We start from the raw sequence: 27097 nt of genomic DNA on the forward strand, positions 1-27097 counted from the left end.
CAAACTGAGGAGTACATTGGGCGTACAAGCTGGTATGTTGTGCATACAAGCCCCAAAGTGAGTACGCTTAGCGTATGAGCTGGGTGTACTCAAAAGATGGGCTTTGAAATGTTTGGGCTCTCGGTTCTGTGTCATGTAAGACATTAGGAGGCTTGCTCTTTATTGGACCATCAGAATTCTATTTTGGGGCTGATGTCATTTTATTGGACCTCCTTGGTTGAAGGCCCATAAAGGGGTTTGGGCCCAATTTAGAAAATTCGACCATATTTGAGCCTTGGATGATTAATTTAAAGTTTGGGCGTTTTGGACAATTGGATTGGGCATTGGCTTTGGGCCAATTGAGGGAAAATGTAAAAAGGTCTTCTACCCTAGATTGTATTCTTAATGTGAGTCGAGATCCAATTATTAATTGGATGTTATTTTGTGAATTATAGCATGGGGATTTTAGCGGGCCAACAGCCAGAGGTTTATCTGTGAGATTCAGCAGTCTGAGGTGAGTTTCCTCACTATGTTTAGTAGGTCTAAGGCACCAATGTTGGGCCATGTTTGTTATACGTTGGATGCAGGATGTCTGCGTGACTCTTGCAAAGGTTGGGGATTATATGTTACCGTGTGGGGCCCGATGTCGGGCAGGGACGCGATGACTGTTTTGTATGATATCTATCTTTGAGATTATTGCACGTGTTATGTATATGTATTTACTAGGCAAGACCCGATGTCGGGCGAGGCCCGATGACTATCTTGCATGTTATTAATTTAGTGATTATTGTCTGTAGTATATGACGTTTTGTGTATAAGCTTGTATGAGTACCGGGCAGGGCCTAAAGCTGGGCGGGGCCCGGTGATTTACAAATATGTATATTGGGTGGGGCTCGATGAGGGGCGGGGGCCTAGTGTATGTTTCATATATATGGTATGGGGTATTATGGGGAACTCACTAAGTTTTGTGCTTACGGTTTTCAGTTTATGTTTTAGGTACTTCTAGTGCTAAGGGAGGAGCCTAGGGTGATTGCAGTGCACATACTTGATTGTTTCGCATTTTCATGACTACTATGATATTTTATGATGTATTGATACCCTTTGTTACACTTGGAAATTTTATGATGATGTTTGGGAAACCGTTTTACTAATTTAAAAATGAAATTTTTTGGTCAAATTTTTGGGCCGTTACACTCACTTTACTCATAAGTAGTTCATATATACCAGTCCGGTTTCCAGTCCTACAAAATCTCGTTAACTGGTTCCTGGGTTTTCGGGTCCCGTTCTATCCGAGTCGTGTTTGGACCCAATTTCATCCTTACCTTAAAACAAAAGAAATTTTTTTAATGTTTCATTACCTATGCTTTAGTTCATGATTCTTGTCCTCCACACAACCGTATAACCTACCTTTGATGCTTCAGTGTTTACTTACCTTCCACTTTATAAAATTGTGCCACATAAGCGGTGATGATTTATGATCCAAGTCGAAGCTAATAACTTCACAAAAACATTTGAGTCCTCCTCTCGTAAAAACCTTACAAAAGAAAAAAGTTTCCTAATATTGGATAGTTTGTGAGCAATATACACATCAGATTCTATTTCAAACTCCTCACAACATTTCAACAAATACTTTTCAGACATGGTGATCGGAAAATTTGTTATGTAAATAAACACATAAGGCTTCTCGAAAAATTTGAAATTAAGTTTATGACGTGAAGAATTGTGAACGTAATCCTCCCTACTTTCGGCATGTGTTCCTTTTTTTCAATTAGCAACTTCCATGTCTAACCCATTTCTAGTTACATTGGCCCCATGACTGACAGATATGTATACCGGGCAGGGTCCGATGAGGGGCGGGGGCCTAGTGTATGTTTGATCTGTATGATATGGGGTATTCTGGGGAACTAACTACTCTTTGTGCTTACAGTTTTCATTTTATGTTTCAGGTACGTCTGGTGCTAAGGTAGGAGCTCAGAGTGATTGCAGTGCACACACGTGATTGTTCCGCATTTTCATGACTATTATGATATTTTATAATCATAATTATACATTTTGTTACACCAGGAAATTTTATGATGATGTTTGGGAAACTGTTTCACTATTTTAAAAATGAATATTTTGGGTCATATTTTTTGGTCGTTACACTCACTTTACCAGGAACCAATTCCTATATACTAGTCCAGTTTCCAGTCCTACAGAATATCGTTAACTGGTTCCCGGGTTTTTCGGGTCCGGGTCTATCCGTGTCGGGTTTGGACCCACTTTCATCCCTACCATAGAACAAAATAATTTTTTTAATGTTTCATTACCTATGCTTATGTTCATGACTCTTGTCCTCCACACAACCGTAGAGCCTATCTTTGATGGTTCAGTGTTTACTTACCTTCCACTTTATAAAATCGTGCCACATAAGCGTTGATGATTTCTGATCCAAGTCGAAGCTAATATCTTCACAGAAACATTTGAGGCCACTTCACGTAAAAACCTTACAAAAGCAAAAAGTTTCCTGATATTGGATAGTTTATCAGCAATATACACATCAGATTCCACATCAAACTCCTCACAACATTTCAACTAATAGGGTAAATTACACCAATCGTCCTTCGTGCATATGCAAGAAAGCGTGTTTAGTCTATATTTTAAAAATTAACTCGAACCATCCCTCGTATCATAAAAAGTTGCATGATTCGTCCCTAATGTCGTAAAAAGACTACTATACCCTTATCTATTATTTTTTCATTTTTTTATTATATAATTTATTATTATTATAATTAAATTATAATGGTTCTTACTTTCTTCCTTGTGTCTAAAAGAGTGAACTCTATCTTCTCTCCGTCAAAAATTTCCGACCACCACTACTCTACATGAAATTACTAGCCACTGTCGCTCCACATTTCCCTCTCTTGTCAAGTTCTGCCATCGGAAGCATCTTCAAAGCCGCCACAAACTCTTACCAAACAAAATCAATATAAAGGACTCCCTGATGCCGAAACCTGCAACTCCGACTGTTTTCATCTCTCCTTCAAAACCTGCAACATCGAACGGTTTCACCAAATTCATTTGCAAGAACCGTTTGCATATATTGACTCCAACAAACACATATGCAAGAATGTTGTATGCAGATCTTCTTCAGATGTTCTTCTAGAAATCGTGTAAAGGGTGATTTCTATTCACCGGGGTTCTATATTCGTTTTTCCAGTGATAAGGATTTCACTAGATTCGTATTTCCAACGACAGGGTTTTCACCAAATATGTTCGAGCGGAGGTGGTATTGAAGAAGGTGAAGGAGCAGTTCAAGGTTAATGGTTGTGGGGAAGACATGTGCAACTTTTATTTGAGATTGTAGCAGATCTATTGAAACCACCACCACCGAAAATAACGGTCTCTCACAGACGAACATTACCTCCATCTCCATCTCTCTTGCCCTCTTTTTATGTTTCTCTGCTTTGGTTAGTATTTGTACAGGAGGTGGTGCGGTGGTGGTGATGATCCGACGAGGTGATGATTTTTTTTAGGTTTCTATGTCAAATAATTTAGGGGAAAAGATGGTTTAGAAAGAAAGTGGTTAGGATCAGATGAGTGGGATAGTGTTTATTTATTTATTTTTTGTATTAAAAATAGTTATAAGAAAAATAAAATAAATCAAAAATAGAATTTAAAGGGCAAAAGAGTCATTTCATGTTTCATAAGGGATGAAACATGCAAATTCAAACTAACGAAGGATGGCATATGCAACTTATAACCAAAATAGGAACGGTCCGAGTTAATTTTTGAAAATAGGGACTAAATACGATTTTTTGCATGTGCACGAGGGACTATTGGTGTAATATACCCGAACAAATATTTCTTAGACATGGTGATCGCAAAATTTGTTATGTAAATAAACACATAAAGCTTCTCGATAAATTTGAAATTAGATTTATAATGTGACGAATTGTAAACGTAATCCTCCCTACTTTCAACAGGTGTTTCTTTTTTTTTTCAATTAGCAACTTCCATGTCTAACCCATTTCTAGTTTCACTGGTCCAATGACTGACAAATCTGTATATCAGGCAGGGCCGATGGGGGGCGGGGGCCCAATGTATGTTTGATATGTGTAGTATGGTGTATTATGAAGAACTCACTAAGCTTTGGGCTTACGGTTTTCAGTTTATGTTTTAAGTGCTAAGGGAGGAACTCAGGGTGATTATAGTGCACACATGTGATTGTTCCGCATTTTCATGACTACTATGACATTTTATGATGTATTAATACACTTTGTTACAAGATTTTTTATGATAATGTTTGGGAAACTGTTTTACTAATTTAAAAATGAAATTTTTAGGTCATATTTTTGGGACGTTACACTCATTTTACTCAGAACCAATACTTATATACCAGTCTGGTTTCCAATCCTACAAAATCTCGTTAACTGGTTCCCGGGTTTTCTGGGTCCAGGTCTATCCGAGCCGGGTTTGGACTCACTTTCATTCCTACCTTAGAACAAAAGAAATGTTTTTAATGTTTCATTACCTATGCTTCAGTTCATGATTCTTGTCCTCCACATAACCGTAGAACCTATCTTTGATTGTTCAATGTTTACCTACCTCTCACATTATAAAATCATGCCACAGAAGCAGTGATGATTTCTGATCCAAGTTAAAGCTAATATCCTCACAAAAACATTTGAGTCCTCCTCTCGTAAAAACCTTACAAAAGCAAAATGTTTCCTAATATTGGATAGTTTGTGAGCAATATACACATCATATTCGACTTCAAACTCCTCACAACATTTCAACAAATACTTCTCAGACATGGTGATCGGAAAATTTGTTACGTAAATACCCACATAAAGCTTCTCGATAAATTTTAAATTAGGTTTATAACGTGAAGAATTGTGAACGTAATCCTCTGTACTTTCAACATGTGTTCCTTGTTTTCAACTTCCATGTTTAACCCATTTGTAGTTTCATTGGATCTCATAAACTTCAAAAGTGTCTCCCATTTAACCATCAACACCCCCCCCCCCCCCCCCCCCCCCCCGCGGACGTTGACTAGGGTTCAAGGATATCATATCTCAATGGTGTTGGCTTTTATGAGAGGCTTTACATATAAGAGAAATTCATTTTAATGGGTAAAAACTTAGAAAGTATTGCATTTTCTAAGGGAAGCATGTGTTTTTTTTTTCTTTTTTAACATACAATCAGTGACGTAGCCATGATCAAAGTAAAGAGTATCTCAAACCGATGGGTTCGGTTTCTCGGTTTTCCAAACTCGGTTTCGGGCTTAAACCCAAGCCCATTCAAAAGTTTAACTTGGTGGGAATTGAAAAGTGTGTTTCTTATATAATAGATGTATATAAGCTATGTTTTATGTTATGAGTGATGTAACACAATTTTAGAATTTTAAAAAACAAGTTGAAAAACTAATAAACAAAATAAAATATATCCATGTAAGAGCCAAGATTCCAAATAAGGACCTCAAAGTTAAAAGTTGAGCTTTGTACCACTTCGACAAGTAAGTACTTATTTAATTTTCACGGCATCATAATATAATAGGTATATTTCATTGCGAAAAAGAAATTTAATGTCTGGAAAAAAGATTTAAACTTGAAACCTATAGAAACACCCCATAATGCCTTAACCATCTAAACCAACTACAACTGGTGTTATTACTTTACTAAACATATGAATATTATTTATACATATACTACATAAACGAAATTTTTCTAAAAAAAATTACAGTAATGGGATTTTTTTAGAGGTATCTCAAGATACCCTGAGATCTATTATAGATCCGTCCATGGATACAATGATATTTTTAACATTAACATAGTCATTTCACTAACATCTACATATCTTTATTATCATAATATAACATCAATGGTAAACTCTTGATCACCCACAACAAGGGAATGAGACCCTTCTTCTACGACCATTAACCCATCTTCTCTAACCCTACTAAAGTCTTCACAAGGCTTCACAACAAACTCAACTTCCCCTCTTCCCATTCGTCCCAAACTCACTCTCCGAAACCCCACCAACTGTTTGATAAAATGTCTATTCCGATCCTCACCATTATCATCCCACCTCACAAATAGCAACACGGTGTGATTACTCGCCTCCCCATCATTCTCAACATCAATCCCCACCGTGAACTCAGCTTTCTCACACAAATCCTCCCGAATCTCAGAAACGGACATATAACAAGAGCCTAATTCTTGATTTGGGCCAAGAGAAATCTTGTTTTGGGTACTTGAAACAAACTTGTAGGCATGATTCGAGTAACTAAGCCCATACCCAAATTCAAAAACGGGTTTCCCGTTATAGAATCGGTATGTTCGACCTGGGTAGCCCAATGACGGGTCGGGTCTCATTCGCATATCCGTCATTGCCACTTTTGCAAATTCCCTTGGATACCATGTCACCGGTAATCTTCCTCCTACAAAAGAAAATTGTTTTTTAATATATTGAATTAGAAATTTTTTTATGTTTGACTGAAAAAGTCAAAGTGGAAGTTCACCTGGATTGTGGTCACCGAAGATGATTTCAGTGAGAGCGGTGGCACCATCTTCACCAGGGTACCCGGCCCATAAAATTGACCCAATTTTCGGGTCATCTTTAGCGAACGAAACATCCACCGGACCTCCACAAAGTAAAACCAACAAAACCGGGTTTTTAACAGATTTAGCAATAGCAGACACCAGCGCCGATTGTTTCCCCGGAAGAACCAAATCAAGTCGATCGAGCTTCTCCCTTTCTTGAGTTTGATCCAAACCCATCACCATAATCACGTAATCCGCCATTTTTGCTATTCCAACAGCTTCATCAATGGCGACGGAAGTGCAGTTCACGGAATCAACACATCCCGGGTGGTAGTGTGTGTTCTTCACGTACTTTTCAAGTGCTTGAAGAATCGTGATGTTTTTACACGCCACACCTTCGTAGTTTCCGAGCAATGTTTGGGTGGAATTGGCGTTGGGGCCTATGACGGCGATGGAATTGGTTTTCGATTTCGAAAGCGGGAGAAGCCTATCTGAGTTCTTCAACAAAACGATGCCGCTTCGCGCAGCTTCTAGGGCTAGGTTTTGGTGTTCTTCAGAGCAAACATCGTCGGGTCCGAAGTTTCCATAGATTCCGGTTTTAGGATTTCCGTTGAACAAACCTAATCTCATTCTAATTGTAAATAGATTCTCTAAAGCTCTGTCGATTTCTGCTTCTGTTAATTTCTTCATTTCGATTGCTGATTTTGTGTATTTCTTCAAGTAAGAACCACAGTTGACATCCATACCTGCAATAAAAAACTCTTTAAGTTGTTCTTTACTGACTTGTGCTTTATCCATTAAAGATTGTACGTTGATAACTCTTTAAATTGTAAAGGTACAACTCAACAATGCATAAATTACCAGCTTTTATAACACTAGCAACAGCATCTTCAGGTAATTTGGAATATCCTTGAACATCATGCATAATGGCAACTGCATCACAATCTGATGCAATGTACCTGTGAATTGTGATCATAAAAACAAGTTAAAAAAGCACATCGTATGCAGAACAACTTGTACACAGTCGTACAAGTTGCTGATGCATATCTGTATCAAGATTATGCTTCCAAAGATTTTTTATGGGTACCCATTAAAGCTCCAAGCTTGACGAGCTGTTTTGGTTAAAAGGTTGTAATCAGCACAATTTGGTACGCCATTGACACGATTATAAGCACACATTATTCCACTCGCTTGCCCTTGTTGTACACACTGCTTAAATGGTGGTAAGTATGTATCTGCAAGATCTTGTTGAGTAATCTGCATATCGATATCTCAAGTTCTCAGCCCACAAAGTACAACCATCATTGCATAAAAAAATACAACGTACAACTCTATAATGCAGGAGGGAGGCCTGAAACCTGAGACGTACATTGGCATCAAAGTTGTATCGATTAGCGGTTTTCCAGTTATCCAAATCATTGGCAACGAAGTGTTTACAGCAAGCGGAGGCTTGAAGATGATCGGAATTTGGATCCATTTTTCCACCTTCAAAACTGTCACCTTGAATTCCTCTTACGTATGAAACTGAATAATCTCCGACAACCAATGGATCTTCACCGGGTGTCTCTTGTGCTCTTCCCCATCTTGGATCTCTTAACACGTTGATGTTTGGTGCCCAAAATGTTAGCCCCTTTGCTTGACCTACATTGTACATTGCTCTTGCTTCTCTCCCAATTGCCTACATAAGCATTGAAAACTCATCAGTGGAGTCTAATGTCATGCGTAATTTTGACTAATAGTCGACTATTTTGCTTGCTCTCCGTTTGAAGTATGGTAAAATGGAACCCTAGGTTTGCTAGAATTGTAGTGAACTATCGATCTTAAATCAAATTGGAAGAGAATGCTGCTTGATTTGTTGACTGATAACTATAATGAACGTGAAATCGAAAGAAAAAGAAAACCTAGATCATCAATAAGAATGGAAGACTGACCTGACCAATCCGATACCAAAGATGTGAATCAAAAGAAGCAGCTGTGAGGATGACTTGAGGGAACTGCGTAGAGGCGGTGATCGTTCCGTTAAATCTCACACCCTTTCCGTGTCGAGAAATGCCGTGCAATGCCTCCGACCACCACTCGTAAGCGGAGATCCCAAGGCGAGGAATCCCCGGCGCTCCGTTTACCAGCTGCAAAACTTTCTCGTCTAACGTAAGTCGTGAAACGACATCGTGAGCGCGGTTGGGAATCGGCAAACTGACGTTGCAGAAGGGGTATGGTGGTGTAGGTGATGAAGAATCGCATGAAAACGGAGGTTGGGGTGACTCCGCCGAGACGATGATCGTTATCATCGTCGTCGCGAAGCATTTGATCACGAAAGCAAGACCAATTCTGCTGTAAGTTATCATGTTTGTAGGGTTTTGGGTTTGAAGTTTTGCTAAAATCTCTCTTGATAACACGAATTCTCCACAGTCCACACGCTACGCATAGAATGGGGCGAAGAGGGGATAGAACTCAGTGGCTCAGTGGAGAAAGAGTGGCTCAGTGGAGAAAGCATTTGTTGCAGGCTCTTCATATCACCATGATTTGATTTTTAAGTTTCTTCAATAATTATATATTTTAATAAAATTTTAATTGTATTCCCGTAATCATAACAATAAATATTTTTATTTAGCTGAAAATTACAAATATAACAAAAAAATAATAATAATTTAACTAAAAATAGCTGAAAGAAACAATTAGATTTTTTTAAAAACAATCAGTTCTAGAGATTATATTCAAGAATATTAACGTAAATAAATAAAACACTAATATAAAATATTTCAAACACTAACAAGAATATATAAAAAAAAATTAAATTGAACACTAATATGAATACGAAAATACATAATTAAAAGACTACTACAAAAAATAGACATACATAATTAGATAAGCAAAACAATTATTATTATTTCTTATTACATTTCACAACTAACAAACAAAAACTAAAAATTAGAAACACGATACATTTCAAAATCTTCCAAAATTATAAAACTAACAAAAAATCTAAAAATTAAAAATACAAGACATCTTTCAAAATATTTGAAGTGTCTTCGTGTGCAAAATCGGCTCACATCACTTTGTATTATACTATTATATATTGCTTGCTAGTCGGTTCCAAACTATCATCTTCATCTCCATTCATCAATTCATGTTTGATATTGTTATAAAATTTGGTTGAAAATCTCCATGTCTCTTGTTAAATCCTTAAACTTAGTTTATATTATCCAAAAAATATCGTTTAACTTAGTCTTTATTTTTATTTTTGTCTGGTAAACTCTACAACATAATTCATGGTGAAACATATTTGTCAAGCTGGCCGAAAATAATCCTACCATCAAATGTAGGAGAATGATGACAATAATATCATCATTAATGATAATCTAAAAACATGCGTGTATGATTTCCTCTTCTACAATCCACTGAAAGGGTACATTGCCGACATTTTGAGTTGTGAAAAAAAATTGAGTCTTACACCCCGCTCCCGAGTTGATGCAAAGAAAAAAGAGAAGAGAAAAATAAAGGAAATGAAAATAAATTTGTCTTTTATGCTCCCAAGTTGGAGAGAAATAGACGGAAAGTTAAATATTTTATTCTTTTTTTTCAAATCCTCCCAAATTGGAAGGGAAGTTAGGAGAGAAAATTATTCTTCCACTTCCTTCCTTTAATGAAACTCAAGAGCATCAATCTCTTTTACTTTCCTCTCATTTCTGTCCATTTCCTTTTTTTTTTCTCTCCTTGGATGTTAAGACATATTTATAGTGAGAAACAATTAATCTATCTAATTATAAACTAGTAAACATACAAGAATATTGCCTAAAAAAACCAAACACATATGAATATACAAGTCACCATTGCAACACTTATGTACAAGAATATTGCCTAAAAAAACCAAACACATATGAATATACAAGTCATCATTGCAAGACTTATGTAAAGTGACTTGTGCATTCTCATCTACAAAATGTGACCTATGATTTGGCCCCCATGGGCCGAGATTTCCTCTTAGCCAGCTGGAAATTCATTATTTTTTGACAAAACAACAAAAATGGTCCCTGTTGTATGTATTTTTTTGGAGCTATAATCCAAACCTCGATTTTTTTTTGGTTTGGTGGTCCTTTTGAGCTAGTTTCATTGCGTATTTAGTCCCTCAGTAATCTGAAATGACTGTAATGCCCCTCATGTATTTATTTTTCATTTTTCTTTCATTTTTTAAATTTAATATATATATATATATATATATATATATATATATATATATATATATATATATATATATATATATATATATTAATAATGAAGAAATAAAGGGAGGTCTGTCTCTCTCTCTCCAGACCTAGCTCTGTGAATCTTTTTTTTTTTGGTAAATCTCTTGAAGATATATTGAAGTTGTTGGATGAAAGATATAGTGGTTTAAGGTTGGTAAGGTTGGAAAGATTAGGAATTTGACCGGAGATTGAGTTTTGCTTTAAGCTTAAAACGCGAAACTGATCCAACTGGTTGATGATTCATGAATCAAATGGCTAACTCAAGTTCAAATTTTCAAGAACAAGTTTCGAAACTCGACCTCTCAAGCATTCCTGAACCCCTTCCCAATTACAGAAATCATTTCCTCTCCATTGCAATGAATTTGAAGGATCAATGGCTTATCTTATCTCCAGAAGTGCTTCTAAATCACCATTGAATACAAAATGAAAATACAAGCTAAATGAAAGAACAAGAACAGCTTTCGAGTTTCTCATTTCAAACATTTGAAGTCAAATTCCAAAACAAAATTGTAGTTTTTAGATAGGGTTTCATTACCCATGATTGCCTGAAGATTTGTAACCACGAAATCTGCAATAGATCCGGCTGAGACCAAGACATGAACATGTGTGTTCTCCTTTGTTGATTTCATATATGATTCTTGTGGATTAGTTGGTATTACGTCTGATTCATCGATCGAATCAGATTCTTATCAGAGCTATAAGAATTTTTTTTTTTTTTTTGCTTCTGATTTGTTCTGTTAGTGAGGTTTCTATCAAGATTTGGTGGTTCTCAAATCAGATCTGAAGTGTATCTCCGTTTTTTCTATACCAGATCCTTGTAGATTCATTAGATGGTTGTTTCGATCCGGTGATCAGTTTTTCTTTGTTCAGTTCATCTAAATTATGTTTGTTGGCAAAAAGCCGGTGGTTTTTTGTTCACTACTTCCCGACAAAGGGGGTGTTTGGGGTATCTTTTCAGAGGGCAAAAGAACTTTTGGAAAAAGTTCCAAAAAGCCAGGTTTCCCTGACTTTTCCAAAAAGTCAGTTTTCCTTCTATAAAAAAATCCAAAAGGAGCTTTTACCAAACATTTTTTCTCTGTTATCTTTTCCCAAAAGTCCTTTTGCCCTCTCAAAAGATATCCCAAACACCCCCAAAGTCGCCAAAACCACCATCAGAGTCACCCATTTCCTCCTTCTTCTGTAGCTAACGCTATTTCCTCCTTCTTTTGCTTGATTATTCTATTTAGGATTTCTGATTTATGTAATAGGTTATGATTTCTTCCTTTGTTTTTTAGTACAAGGAAGAATAAATGACCTGCTCCATTGAGGGTTTTCAATTTGGGGAATACGTCACATATGAGAGAGAGAGAGAGAGAGAGAGATTTTTAATTTTTAATTATTAAAATGAATAAATAACATTAAAACTTTAAAAAAAATGAATTTAGAAATAGAAAATAAATATCCAATGGTATTAAAGTCATTTCAGTTTACTGAGGGACTAAATCTGCAATGAAACTAACTCAAAAGAACTACGAAGCCAAAAAAAACTCGGAGTTTAGACTAAAATCCCAAAAAAATGCATACCACATGGACCATTTTTGCAATTTTGTCTTGTTTTTTTTAACATTTTTATTTTTTCTTTTATCAAATATGTTATATAAACTTATCCTAAATGTACAAAACCTAACAAGACAAAAAAAAAAAAAAAACCCTACAAAGTAAAGAGCTATAGCTATATTAGTAATTTTTTCTAATTTTAATATAATGCTTTAATACAAATCCTAATTACAAAGCATTCAAACGGGTGTAATTATTGGTATAAAAATAATTTATCTTGAATATTACATCATTTTTAATATAAAATAGACATATTTCAAATATTTTCATAACTTGCATAAATTTGCGCTCGAGCTAATTTCAAAAATTATCAAAAACAGAAATGTCACAGCTTAAAATAATCATCTTTCAAAATTTTATTGAAAAAATTGCAAATTTAGCCAAATACATTAATTACTTTGTGGAAAATAACCAAAAAAAAACTAAATTATAAATTTAGCCCTTAAAATCACAGATTTATTAAGCTCATCTGCGATTTCGCATTTCCATTTGTGATTTGGTGTTTTCCATCTATGATTTCGTAGAGTTTTACTATAAAAATGTTTTTTTTCCTTTATTTTTCACTATTTTTTAGAGAAACTCTCTCTTAGCGATTTCCTTAGATACATAATGGACGATTTCATCAACAATCCCGAAAAGGGGTATATATACAGCGAAATAACAACAAAAATAATAATTTCTTGAAAAATTTTATATATAATAAGGTTATTTCGTAGTCAAACCCTATAAATTTCGTAGTAAAACAAAAAAAATTCATAAAATCACAGGTGAAACGAGAGGAAATCATAGATGGACATAGTCCATCTACGATTTTAGGCTGAAAAAAGAGTATATATACAGCGGAAAAAAAAAAAACCACTTGTGAACGTAAAAGTGGTGAAAGCACGTCTGTGCTTTAGCCATTTGTATGTTCGCAGATGGCATGACGAAATCGCAGATGGCTTATACTCATATGCGATTTTAGTGGTTAAAAATGCAATTTAGGTTTTTTTGATTATTTTCTACAAAATAATTAGTATACTAGACTAAATTTGCAATTTTCTCAATTTTATAACAATAATCAGCTAATCATCAATTTCATTTATATGTTTGTAAAATTACTTTTTCAGTGGTTTCCACTTTATATTCGTAAATATTTCATTTATCGTAAAAATGACATCATATCATAAAAATGACACTATTGCGCCAAAAAAAAATATGTCATTCTTAAAAAAAAATACTAACGAATTTATTTTAAAGATATTTTAGAAATGTATTAATGACCTAAATAAGCCTTACTGCCTGTATCAAAAGGTTGATCTAGGCTTAAATAATTGTAAATATTAAAAGCAGGTTGAAGTTTCGGAAAAGTTCTCTGCCATATGCATGGGTTTAGCATTGAAAAACAAAGAAATATATTTAATTCTTTCTGTCTGTGTCACACACATATGCATATAAATTCTTAATATCTTGTATTCGTTAGATATTTTGAAATTGTAAGCAAGCAAGAATCTAAATGAAAGTAAATGTCAAACTGTTATAGTCCCAATTGTATTTACCCACTTTTTGGTCATCACTCAGATCTCAATTAACGTACGATGTTATTGTCCCGTTTGTATTAATAGTTAATTGTTGCCCAAATTGTTTAAGATTTACAGGAGTTCTGATTTTGGTTTGTAATTAAGTTACTTTCTATTTCTTGATTATGAGTTGGGACAGAAATGTGATGTAGAAACATTTAGATTGCTATTTACACTTTGTTCCTAGTTCAACTTAACGTAGGGAACTAGAAAAGAAATTGATGGAAAAAAAAAAGAGAGGAAAATGTTAAGGATAAATGGGAAGGATTTTGAGAGAAAGGAAGAAAATGTTTATTTGAAACACAATACAATATACAATTTTATTCCTCTTTTTTCTTATCTTCTTTCCTCTTTTTCTTTCTTTGCTAAAACTCATGAACAAAGTATTAGAAAACTCATGAACAAAGTATTAGTGATGATGACTAGGGACAGAATTATGATGAAAGAAACAAATATATTGCTATTTATTGATGATCACTCGAGACACAACTATGATGAAAGAAACAAGCTTTCTCCATAACCAATATTTCATCTTTATAATTTGATATCATTTCATAATGATCATGCAAAATATATATTATTTTAAAGAGATTGGAGTATTATAATGGTTTGATTCTTGAGACTAGCATACTAGTTGAATTACATGACATGGCACCAACGGTTCAGACATCTCCAAAACGAAGTGCTTTGTTTTTTTTTTTTTTTTTTTTTTCTAGTAATTCAATTACATGTAATAAAACTTTGCCAAACTTCTTATGTAATGCATGTCAACTTCCTTTTTCTAGATCAAATAAAATTGTCAGTGTACATTTTGACTTAATTAACTCTTAACATGCTGACTTCATCCCTTGCTCGATTAAGTGGTGTAAAATACTACAATATTTTCTTAAACCACTTCTTACACTATTTATGGGTTTACCCATTGAGACAAAAACGTGATGCCATTTCCAAAGTTATACATTTTCTAACCTACATTTGCATGCAATAACAAGAAAGATTCTAGCTTTCCGTTCTATAACCATTGGGTTGAATTTGACAAATCCACCCTTCGTGACTTTTGACAAAAACATAATCCGTATCCATTTCACATGTCCAAATTTCCCAACTAAAATGTTTCACACTGTGAACAATCTCATACGTTCACTTATTTTCGAATTTCATTTACTACCCACATATTAGGTTGAAAAACTTCACATAGAAACATATACCTTTCAAACTGACTTCAATCGAAAACCACACCCCATACTTTAAACTCTATAAAAAGAATATTCATATGCTCAGCTTCGTATCTTCGGATAGTGGGTTGCACAAGTATGGATGTACGTGAAAGAGTTCCACCCACAAAGATAGTGATCGTTGGTTTGGTTAAGGAAAAAGGCATGGCAATAATGATGTCAAGAGTGAATGTTGGGTGAAAAGAAGATTTGTTTGCGTTGACATGTTAATCATTGTGGCCCAAGGAAAAGAAAGTGAGTGGAGAATAGAAGGTCGACAACGTGAGGGTGGGGATAGAAGGTCGACAACGTGAGGGGGGAATGGGAATTAGATTTAGGGCACTAATATAGTAATACCATAAAGTTTAATATAAATCATTATCCTATTCTCATCGATTTTCACACAATAAATACAAAAGCAATCCCTAATTTGAGAAATACTGTGAGTGATTTGTTTCACTATTTGTATTTAAATGTAATTGGTAGACTTGTTGACTAAAAATCAATTTTGATGAATATTAAACAAGGAAAGTGTGGAGTGGACATTTGTTTAAGTTTATTCAAGATTAAAAGTAGACTGTCATTTAGAGGTGAAGCCCCTTAACGAACGGGGGTCCGGGGGCAGCGCCCCTGGGAGCGGGGTCCAAAGGCCGGCAGCCCCTGGCGGGGTCTAAGGGGTAGAGCCGTTTTTGGTTTTGCATTAATTCATATAAAAAAAACTCGGATTTATGACAATGTTTTACTACTGGAAAACTGTTTTATGATAGTTTTCAGACAAGGGAGGTATCTAACCAATTTGGTCAATTTTTTGGTACTCACGAAATTCATTCATTTCATTCTCTGTTCTGGATCTCTTATGAGTCTTATCCAATTAAAGATTAGGGAGTACCACCCAAATATTTTGATTTAAAAGTAGAATCACAATTTTCAGAATATCCAAATGCCTTTATTACCCTTAAATTCTAACAAATACATGAAAATAATATATTAGTTACAATACAATAATACAAAATACATTACGTCTCATAATTATATAACAACTAATAAACATTATAATTGAAATATTACTATTATACAATTAAATAAGCTAAAAACACATGCCATTGACATTTAAAGGATCAAATTATATATTTATTCAAAAATCTTATTATCATTATATCCTTCATAGTCACCACCGTTTTGGTTATAATTCAGTAAATCAAGTAAATGGGGCTCACTCTCCCTCCCTTAACCTCTCTCCTTTCTTCGTCCCTTTTCACCTTAATAATTTAGTTTAGCTCAAAGTTACTGTTAGACGATCCTCCCATATTTATTCCTTTTTATATATATCTTTCTTTTCCATCTGGTTGATTCGATCTATTTGTGATGTTTATTTAGTTTCCATTTTTCATCAATTGTACTCTATTTATTCTCCTGTTGATTGAATAAGAAGGTAGATCAAATCCAAATCAAAAGTTTCATGGTATCAGAGCGGGATCAAAAACCCTAGAAAAACATGCTGGGTGAAACACCACTAGTGGTTCAAAAAATAGAGTCAAATTCACCATTCTTCTTGGGTCCTCAAGATCGTCCAAGAGATTTCATCACTCCAACAAGGTTGCGCGAAGATAATTATGATGACTAGGCTAGTGACATCAGAACAACGTTAGAGGCTCGCCGGAAATTTGGGTTTTTGGATGGAACGATCTCCAAACCTAAACCTCCCTGCACACAGTCGGACTAGGATACAATCAACGTTATGTTGGTTTCCTGGATCATGAACACGATTGATGCAGAAGTAAAATGTTACTTGTCCAAATACAGGGATGCAAAGCGGTTGTGGGATACGTTGAAATCTCGCTATGCGGTGGTGAACGGACCAAGAATACAAGAACTAAAATCGACAATCGCCAAATGTGAACAAACCTCGAACATGACGGTCGATGAATACTTTGGAAAACTTACTGGTTTGTGGGAAGAATTGCATAACCACGAACCGATCATTGAATGTTCTTGCTGCTCCAGTTGTACAGCTAGATGTAAACATGAGACAAGACGAGATAACGATATGCTTCACAAGTTCCTCATGGGTCTGAACTCTGATATGTTCGTTGCTCTTCGTACCAGTATATTGTCCCAAGATCCGCTCCCCACATTGGATAAAGCATTTCAGCTTGTGGTGCAAGATGAGCGTGTACACCTTGCGAAAGGTACAACTGAAGATAACCCCTCAGATGTGCTTGGTTTCTCTATTCGGGCAACTTCAGGAAGAGGAAGAAGTCGAGATCGACCAGACAAGTCACATCTTACTTGCAGTCATTGCAAGAAAACTGGACATGAGACAACCGGTTGTTTTGAACTTGTGGGGTATCCTGAATGGTGGGAAGAACGAGGCAAGAAAGAAGGTGGTGATAAGTCCATTTTATGAATGTATTAAATTGTCATAAATCTGTTGAATTGATGTATAATTGTCCAAGAATGGCACTACTTTGATGAGTTATTGAACTTCATATGTAGGTCAATATATTGTACTAAAAGTGGGCGGAACCTGCAAGTAAAACGAATTGCTAAAGGAATGAATAACCGTTGTTGGGAAAATTGACCATGCTTTAATGTTTTGGTCATATCTCAAGTTCTAGAGCTCCTATTGACATGAGTAAAGAAGTTCTGGAAACTAGACATGATTTGCTACAACTTTCGTGTTTTATGTTTCTGCTAGTTATGTCGTTTTGACCACCAAAACTTGCATGGAAGATGAAGGACGCCTCCAGGCGTCTAAGACGTCCCCTAGGACGTCCAGGTCAAACGGTCAGCGTCTGGTCGTTATTTCAGAGCAGAAAAGAAGGGAGAGCCCCGTCGGCGTCTTACATGGCGTCTAAGACGTCCCCTAGGATGTTTTGGTGTTTTAGGGACTTCCCGTGTTGAAACGGTATGTTTCGGAAAGTTTGGAAATCAAGGAAGGGCGTCCTAGAAAGCGTCTAAGACGTCTCCTAAGACGTCTAACGTTTTTGGCCATTTTCTAGTGTATTTCAAGGACGGAAGAAGGCATGTTAGGACGTACAAATAATGCTTGGGCGTTATACACGACGTCTAAGACGTCTCCTAGGACATCCAATGTCCCACATCGCCCAATTTCATTATTTTTTTGTCTCACACTATAAATAGGGACTTGTGCATTCGTTTTACCACCTGCAATTTTCAGAGTTTTTCTTGTGTTCTTGAGGCTTCTAAAACCCTTGGAAATATTTGGAAACACAAGTTCATTCCATTTCAATCCGGATTCAAGGCAAGATTTAATTCAATTCATCATCAAGCAACTTTTGAAGATCATTCAACCGGTGATTCTTACCAATTCTAGTAATTTTCAGAAACGATTACTTCTTCCTAAGGTTTATTTGTTCTATACTTTGATAATCATTAGGATACATTTGTTTGATGATTCTACATTTGTTTACGAATTCTATTATGCATTTTATTCATTTTAATCAAGTTATTTGTTTTATGAATTCAATGGAAGGCTAAACTGTTAGGGTTACTTCCAGGGATGTTTAGGACTTTTTGATGAACACACTTGATTATTACTTGACTCTAGTTAATTTCAATTGTTGTTGTATGATTCATATGATGATCTTTGGTAATGATAAGTGAAATTGGGTTGTATGAATTTGTTTGATATCATAATTAGGATAGTCTATTGTCAATTCATCATTTGTTCCAAGTTCAATTAGTTTAGGAATAAAGACAAGTGATTGAATCAACATATATTATTCCAACTTATGGTATTGAATGTTAATGCGGTAACAAGTAGTTGTAAGATATTTTATTGCTAGTTCACTAATTGTCCCTAATCCATATATTTAGACATAAATGAGTAAGACAACTAGTTGAATGAACATCTAGTGTACCCAAAACTATGTGTTACAAGTTAATAAACCCCAATTGCATCTATGTAATTGAATTAGGATTCTAGGGAAGAAAGTGTGTGAATCTAAATTGTCCATAACTGAAACGGGAGTACTCTAGTTTTCTCATTGAGATTTTTATTTTTAATTAATAAATTTCCAAGCTTTTGTTTGAATTTTGTTTTAATCTTTTTTCGTGACAATTGCTAGTAATACTTTTCTTTTTATTGATTGCTTTGACACAAAGTTTAACCACGAACTCCTTGTAGATTCGACCCGACTTACCCTATCTACTTAGGTTAGTTGGTTTATTTTTGACCGAGACAACGACCTCGATCAGGTGGAAGTCACGGAGGAAAGTCTAGTGGACGTGGCAGGGGGGCTCGTGTTAATGTTGTTGCCAGTGATCGAGGAAACAACAATAATGAATCGTCACCTCTGTTGTTCACAACAGAAGAGTGGAAGGCGTTGACAAGCTTAATGGGTAATGAAAAAATTCCAGAACAACAATTAAACGGTGAGTTTTGTAAACGACTATGGATAATCGACTCGGGAGCAACATATCATGTAACTGGGGATATTTCTTGGTTAAGAAACTTGAGAAAAATTCCTAGTCGCGTAGTTGGTCTTCTAGACAATAAAAAGGTTATTGGAACTCATGAGGGCAGTGTTCGTTTATCAGACCGAATTGTTCTCAACAATTTTTTGTTGGTTCCAAAATTAAATTGCCATTTGATTTCTGTTACTCAACTTAGTAATCATATGAAGTGTATCACTCAATTTGATTCTCATATGTGTGCTATACAGGACCAGTCGAAGAAGCTGATTAGAGCGGGTGTTAGACAGGACGGTCTGTACTACTTCAGAAAGGGGGATTCGATTCTTCATGTATGTGTTACTGGGGCAGTTGCTGCTCTTGATCTTTGGCATAGAAGAATGGGGCATCCTTTTGAAAAAGTGGTGAAATTACTTCCTCCAGTCAATAATTTTAGAGGTAGTTTGAATAAAGCTTGCGATGTTTGTTTCCGGGCTAAGCAACCTAGGGATAGTTTCTCATTGAGTGAGAATAAAGCGACTAGGATTTTTGAAAAGATACATTGTGATTTGTGGGGACCATACAAGCATGACTCGTCTTGTGGGGCTCGTTATTTTTTGCTTTTGGTAGACGATTTTTCTCGAGATGTTTGGGTATACTTGTTGGTTAATAAAACAGACATTTATCAAACTTTTATGTCCTTTATTGCAATGGTAGAGAGACAATTTTCTGAAAATATTAAAATTGTTCAAAGTGACAACGGAACATAATTTAATTGTTTGCTTGATTACTTTTCTGCAATGGGATCATGTTTCAAAAATCGTGTGTCGGAACCCCGCAACAAAACGGAAGAGTCGAAAGAAAACATCGACATATTTTGAATGTGGCGAGAGCGTTATTGTTTCAATCGAAGTTGCCCATCTCTTTTTGGGGAGAAGGAATTCCACAGTTGTCCACCTGATAAACCGGACACCATCCCTTTTTTTGAACAATCAAACTCCTTGTGAAATTCTGTTCAACAAAACACCCTCCTACATTACAATTAATACATTTGGATTTTTGTGTTTTGCACACAACCTAAGGGGAAAATGGGATAAGTTCAACAGTCATAGTTGAAAATGCATCTTCGTGGGATATGCTTTTGGGAAGAAAGGATGGAGATTGTTCGACCTTGACACCTAAGAATTCTTTGTGTCAAGGGATGTGAAATTTTTCAAAGATATATTTCCGTTTAAAGATATGAACAATGTTCCTCAAATTGATGAGCTTGTCGAAACATGGTCACCCTACAATGACGTTTTTGTTGAAACCGAATCGTATACAGCAACACCTCATCCCAATCATGATTCTTATGGTGAGTCCATTCTAAATGAACCATCATCCCCTTCAACATCACCTCTTACGAATACTTCTCTTGTAGCTTCACCACAGTCTGCCCCGACCTAATCCACTAAGCCCAATCATCCTGTACAAATGGGCAGAGGGCATAGAGAAAAGTTTCCTTCGGTTTTGTTAAAGGATTTTTTAGCTCAAAGTTCGGTTGCGAAAGATCCATCCCCGTCAAACACCCCTCCACAAGCTTCGACAGGTACTCCATATCCTATAGCACACTATATACATTGTGATAATTTTTCTCGTAGCCAACATTTTATTTCAGTGATTATCTTGGGAACAGAACCAAGATCATTCAAAGAAGCGATGCAATATGATGATTGGAAAAAGTCTATGAATGAAGAAATATGTGCCTTAGAAGATAATGGTACTTGGACATTGGAGTCATTACCTCCTAGAAAGTGAGCACTAGGTTGTCAATGGGTTTATAAGACCAAATATTTATCGAATGGTAACATTGAAAGGCTCAAGTCAAGACTGGTGGTTTTCGGCAATCACCAGAAAGTTGGTATAGATTATACAGACACATTCACTTCTGTCGCCAAAATGACTACAATTCGAGTTTTTCTCGCTGTGGCCGCTGTCAAAAATTAGGAACTTCATCAAATGGATGTTCATAATGCCTTTTTACACTGTGATTTGGAGGAAGAAGTATACATGAAGCTTCCTCCCGGGTTCATATGTTCTAATTCAAATCTTGTGTGTCGTCTGTGAAAATCTTTGTACGGCTTAAAACAGGCACCTTGGTGTTGGTTCGCAAAGTTAGCCACTGCTCTCAAACAGTACGGTTTTTGACAATCGTATTCAGAATATTCGCTTTTTACTTATTCCACTGGCAAGGTGTAGCTGAATGTGCTCGTTTACGTAGATGATTTGATTATTTTCGGAAATAACTCAGAGGCTGTATCTTTGTTCAAGTCTTATCTTAGTGACTGTTTCAAAATGAAGGATCTAGGTTCCTTAAAGTATTTCCTTGGGATAGAAGTGGCTCGAAGCCCCTCCGGACTGTTTTTGTATCAACGAAAATACACATTGGAGATTGTTGCTGAAGCGGGGCTTTTGGGTGCCAAACCATTTGCTTGTCCTATTGAACAGAATCATAAACTGGGTCTTGCAAAAGGTGCCAAAATGCCTGACCCCAGAACCATATCGTAGGCTTGTTGGCCGATTAATCTATTTAGCAGTCACTCGTCCCGACCTTGCCTACTCGGTGCATATCTTATCTCAATTTATGCAGTCTCCTCGTCTCGAACACTAGGAGGCAACCTTAAGAGTGGTTCGTTACTTGAAGGGTACTCCTGGAAAAGGTATTCTATTGCGTGCAAAGGATGATTTGGCTTTGACGGGTTGGTGTGATTCAGACTGGGCAGCGTGTCTGATAACTCGGAGATCTCTGTCAGGCTGGATTGTAAATCTAGCAGGTTCGCCGATTGCCTGGAAGACAAAGAAGCAACCAACAGTCTCTCGGTCATCAGTCGAGGCAGAATACTATTCCATGGCTGCAATTACCTGTGAATTCAAGTGGTTAAAAGGATTACTGAAGAGTTTGGGTGTAACACATCAGCAACCCATTCCTCTGTATTGTGACAACAAGGTGGCTCTTCATTTGGCGAAAAATCCGGTTTTTCATGAACGTACAAAACACATCGAGGTTGATTGTCATTTTGTTCGAGACGCAATTCTTGAAGGGTTGCTGACTCCTGCTTATGTACACACCTCGGAACAACTGGCAGAAGGCTCTTGGTAAAACGACATTTGACACTCTCGTTGACAAGTTGGGCGCATATGATCCTCACGCTCCAACTTGAGGGGGGTGTTAGACGATCCTCCAATATCTATTCCTTTATATATATATATATATATATATATATATATATATATATATATATATATATATATATATATATATATATATATATATATATATATATATATATATATATATATATATATATATATATACCTTTCTTTTCCATCTGGTTGATTTGATCTATTTGTGATGTTTATTTAGTTTCCGTTCTTTATCAATTGTACTCTATTTATTCTCCTGTTGATTGAGTAAGAAGGTAGAGCAATTCCAAATCAAATTGTTTCAATTACAATAACATGGGAATGTGGAGAGCAACGTATTTTATTTTATTTTTTATTTTTTATTTTTTTGAATTTTCTTCTCCATAACCGCTTGATCACTCCCTACACCAAAAGATACCAAAAGATGCAAGTTCAAATTTGATGTTACTTGTTAATAAATTAATCCGATTGAGTATTTGATTGCTTCAATATGTATAGATTTAATAGGAAATTTGCTTTAATCTCACCTCTTATATATATTCTTTCAAAATTGTTCAAATTCCACCCCACAAGGTGTAGAAGTTGTCACTCATTTGGGCCAGCCCAGTTATACATTTTGTTATTTTTAGACCCAATTTGATGGATTTTAGCCCCTAAAAATCGACTACATAATTCCCATTGTTTATTTTCTTCTTTGCGATGCGACTTCCTTCAACCGATTGCATGTCTTTAAGAGATTTCCATCTTTTTTAACCAATTAATGTGCTATTAACTGGTTAACCTGCATTTGATGTTGTAGTATTTGTATTCAAAACTGAAGTTTATTACGCAGCATTCCATAAAAAGCACATAGTGGAACTCTTCCAAGTTAGAAATGAATAGTATATGGATATGGAAACTCATAAAGATGATCTTTTTCACAAAGGAGGATCTTGAAAAGGAGCTTAAAGTGAAGAAATGGGAAATTGGGCAGACGGAGTTCGTACTTGAAAACATATTTGACATCAACAACAAAAAAAAAGGGCTAAAGAAGATACTTTACAACATACCCGCATCAAAAAGTAGCTTCAAAAGGTCATAATAACTAATTATTTTCTTATATTTTGTTATAAAGTTTATAACCTTTTTGCTTTTGTTTACTTTTTTGTTACAATTGAGGATAGAAAGTATTTTAGTTTGGGGATTAACATGGAGCAAGCTTATTGACCCAAACAAAAAGGTCAATGGTGATTATCAGGAGATATAATATCATTATCTAATAATAACAATATTGAAAATGTTGCTAAAAAGATTGATAGAGAAATTTCTGAAGCTCAAAAAATGTTTCAACTTGCTGCTAAACAAAGAATGAACACAGATGCAAGAAGAGCATTTTTTTTGTGATAATTATGCATTTTAGGATATTTTTAATACTTGGATAATGTTGTGTGGAATATATATTTAAGTCTTGAAGAAGACCCGTTTAGTTGAAATGGTCCAATTGGAAGTTATATATAGTTCACATGTGTTGAATTGGGTGTGCACAATTTTGTAGAAGTAGGGTAGTGGTAGCAAATTTGATATTTGTAATTGTGTGGATTTTTTTTTTGGGAAATGTTTTGATTTGTATTTGAAAGTGATTATGTGGTGAGAGGATGAATTGTAGTAAAATGGATTTGAAAAGAGCATGTTTAAATGTTCTTTTGTTGTTTATAAATTATAATTGTAATAAGATGTTTGAAAACTTTGATTATTTTGAGAATCAAATTGATTCCGGTCATATTAAGTTTGTAATGGAATCCATTGATAAAATTTTAGCTTAGAGTATATTATAATAGCAGATTAAAATGATCTACATAAAAAAAACTAATGGTAACGAGTCAGTCCAAATGATCTTCAAATACATCATTCACTAATCGATCACATGGAATTGTGATGGCCACAATGCATAGCTATGGCCGATCCCCAAGACGCCTTTGGTTGAATGTTCACACATGATACACATTGGTTAAATCATTTAAAACAATTAAAGTATAATTAGTAAGATTTCTTTTTTGATGATCGTAGATAATAAAAAAAATATAATACTTTCACCTTTACTCCCTAAAATTTGAAGCCAAAGTCGAGCAAAGATAAACGTGGAAAACAAATGCGAGATATAGAGTAAGCTTTGAGCGTAGGTGGTATGTGGTATGTGGCCATGTGGGTTACACCCAAAAGAAAATGTTTAAAAGTTAAAACCTTTTGCTCGTTTCAATATTCTTTATTATAAAAAATCATTTTTAGTTCAAAATGTTATAACATCGTCTAAATAAGTTAACTAAACTTGTTATTTATTCATTAAATTCCAAAATTATCACTAAATTTTAAAAAAGAAAAATATATTATGATTATATCACTGTGTTGTTTTGTTATTTAATAGTTGTTGATTAAGTCAAAGTTTAATTGAATAAGACTAAAACTTGAATTTGACCGAGTAAGAATCATTTTTAAGAAGTCATGATTAAATCAGAGACTTCTAAATATGATATCAAACAGTCTAAATCTGATAAGTTACACGCAACCTTTTTACCAAACACAGTAAAAAAACATATCAAACAGTTTTATTTCATACGTTTTTATTTGAATATGGAACTTAGATTAATATAAAAATATTATAATACTTTTATCAAAAATTTCATCAATTAGAATATGGAACTTAGATTAATATAAAAATATTATAATACTTTTATCAAAAATTTCATCAATTAAACATGCATTTTTTAAATGTCACCGGTCTTAAAGAGTACCCTTTTAGCACACATTATGGTTTTAATTGAAGTTCACAAGGGTTTTTTTTCATATGTTCAAACCTTGTTGACATACATTAAACATTACCTATTTTAATCATGGCACTTTAATTCATTTTCTAATCCATACGACCCCGTTTAACTACCTCTACAATTAACGATATTTTTTTGAGATGTGCACCAAAAGAGAAGTGTACCCTTTGGCACAAGTTTTGAGCCAACATTTGTAAATGGACACAAGCAAACAAATACTACACATTTTCGTCTAGAAACAAAAAACCGTTTGCATCAAAAAATGTAAGCTTAAATGAGTTGTTTTTTGTGTTTATGACCTCTCATTTCTTTTTCCTTCGTTATCCCATTTTACAAAATTATGTTTTTGGTCTATATATGTACACTAAATAAAGACATATCATTGTCGATATGACTCAATTTGATTTTAATAATAATTTATATAATGCAATAATAAACGTGTACGCATCTTGTCCTGTCACTATAAATTTAAATTTAGTTTTAATTTATTAATTAGCATATTGTTTGTTACGCACTTGTAAGCCAATTAATTATGCGGCAATTTAATTTGAAATAATGTATTTAGACAAGCTTATATGGATTTTTGGTCATATGACTATGGTTAATTTCATGGTAAATTTAACATTTTTATGTAGGACTGAATATAAATTACATTTCATTTGAATTAACAAACTGTGGTTTCATTTATTTGTATATTAATTTGTTTTGGAAAATGTAGATAATGATAGAATTATATTTTCTACCTCCTTTTAGTAGGACATTGTATTTTAAAGAATGGATCCATTTAGAGCAATGAAACTGTATTATATTTGGATTAATGGATGATATTGTTATAATTAAATACACTATTTAAAACACCATGTTATAATAAGAGAGTATTAAAGTATGGTATACAATTAGGTGTAAAACCCGTATATGGTTGATTAAAGAAACTAAAATATTAAAATGTAAATAATTAATATTTTTTAAAATAAAATTTTGAAATAAGAAATATATGAACATATTAATTGCAATTTAGTATAATATTTATTACATTTGATACTTTACATATATAAATATAAGTATTATGTGGCTTTTTAATTTTAAAAATTGAAAAAAAAAACCATAAATTGACATGTGGATATTATTTATTTAAAAAATATCATAAAATGAAAAGTATCAAAACTAATTAGAGATTGACAAGTGGCAAAATCATCTTCTTTTATTATAGTGGGATAATAAACAAACCAATGAAATATATTTAAACATTTTATAGCAATTAACTTATAAATTATAAAAACTTATTAGTTTCCGACTCATGATAGAAATCTTACGACGGTCGTAAATTGATACCAATATGAAACCCATTAACAAATGTTACCCTTAAAACCCAAACTATATTTGACCAAATAACTGATAAATATACTTTATTGTTAGATATAATAGCAATGTACTTATATTTTTATACACATAATAACAATATAATTGCTTTTCTTTACACATAATAGCAACATACTTACAATTACTTATGGGTACTGATTATAGTAATGTACTTATATTTTTGTACCAAGAATAGCATCATACTTGCAGTAATATTTTGTT

The 27097-nt window shown here is 34.5% G+C and overlaps 1 protein-coding gene across 1 annotated transcript; it reads right to left on the minus strand.

The window, feature by feature from the left end:
* Window positions 1–5607: 5607 nt before the first annotated feature.
* Window positions 5608–9006, minus strand: LOC111921271 (probable beta-D-xylosidase 7). The gene is made up of 6 exons (XM_023916847.3): window positions 8435–9006; window positions 7873–8181; window positions 7591–7760; window positions 7365–7462; window positions 6482–7249; window positions 5608–6400 (listed from the first exon to the last, which is right to left on the minus strand). Exons 1-6 carry the CDS (start codon window positions 8846–8848, stop codon window positions 5826–5828), a joined length of 2334 nt encoding a protein of 777 aa, XP_023772615.1. The 5' UTR covers window positions 8849–9006; the 3' UTR covers window positions 5608–5825.
* Between the last annotated feature and the right edge of the window lie 18091 nt (window positions 9007–27097).

The sequence above is a fragment of the Lactuca sativa genome, chromosome 9 (genome assembly GCF_002870075.4).
Source record: "Lactuca sativa cultivar Salinas chromosome 9, Lsat_Salinas_v11, whole genome shotgun sequence".
Classification (NCBI taxonomy): domain Eukaryota; kingdom Viridiplantae; phylum Streptophyta; class Magnoliopsida; order Asterales; family Asteraceae; genus Lactuca; species Lactuca sativa.

Bases quoted from the DNA above. Each gene is read 5' to 3' on its own strand.
- LOC111921271 (XM_023916847.3), bottom strand. From the start codon at position 8,848: ATGATAACTTACAGCAGAATTGGTCTTGCTTTCGTGATCAAATGCTTC. The intron at 8,182-8,434 runs GTCAGTCTTCCA...ATGCTTATGTAG, and splicing joins TTTGGTATCGGATTGGTCAG to GCAATTGGGAGAGAAGCAAG. The intron at 7,761-7,872 runs GTACGTCTCAGG...ATCGATATGCAG, and splicing joins GATACAACTTTGATGCCAAT to ATTACTCAACAAGATCTTGC.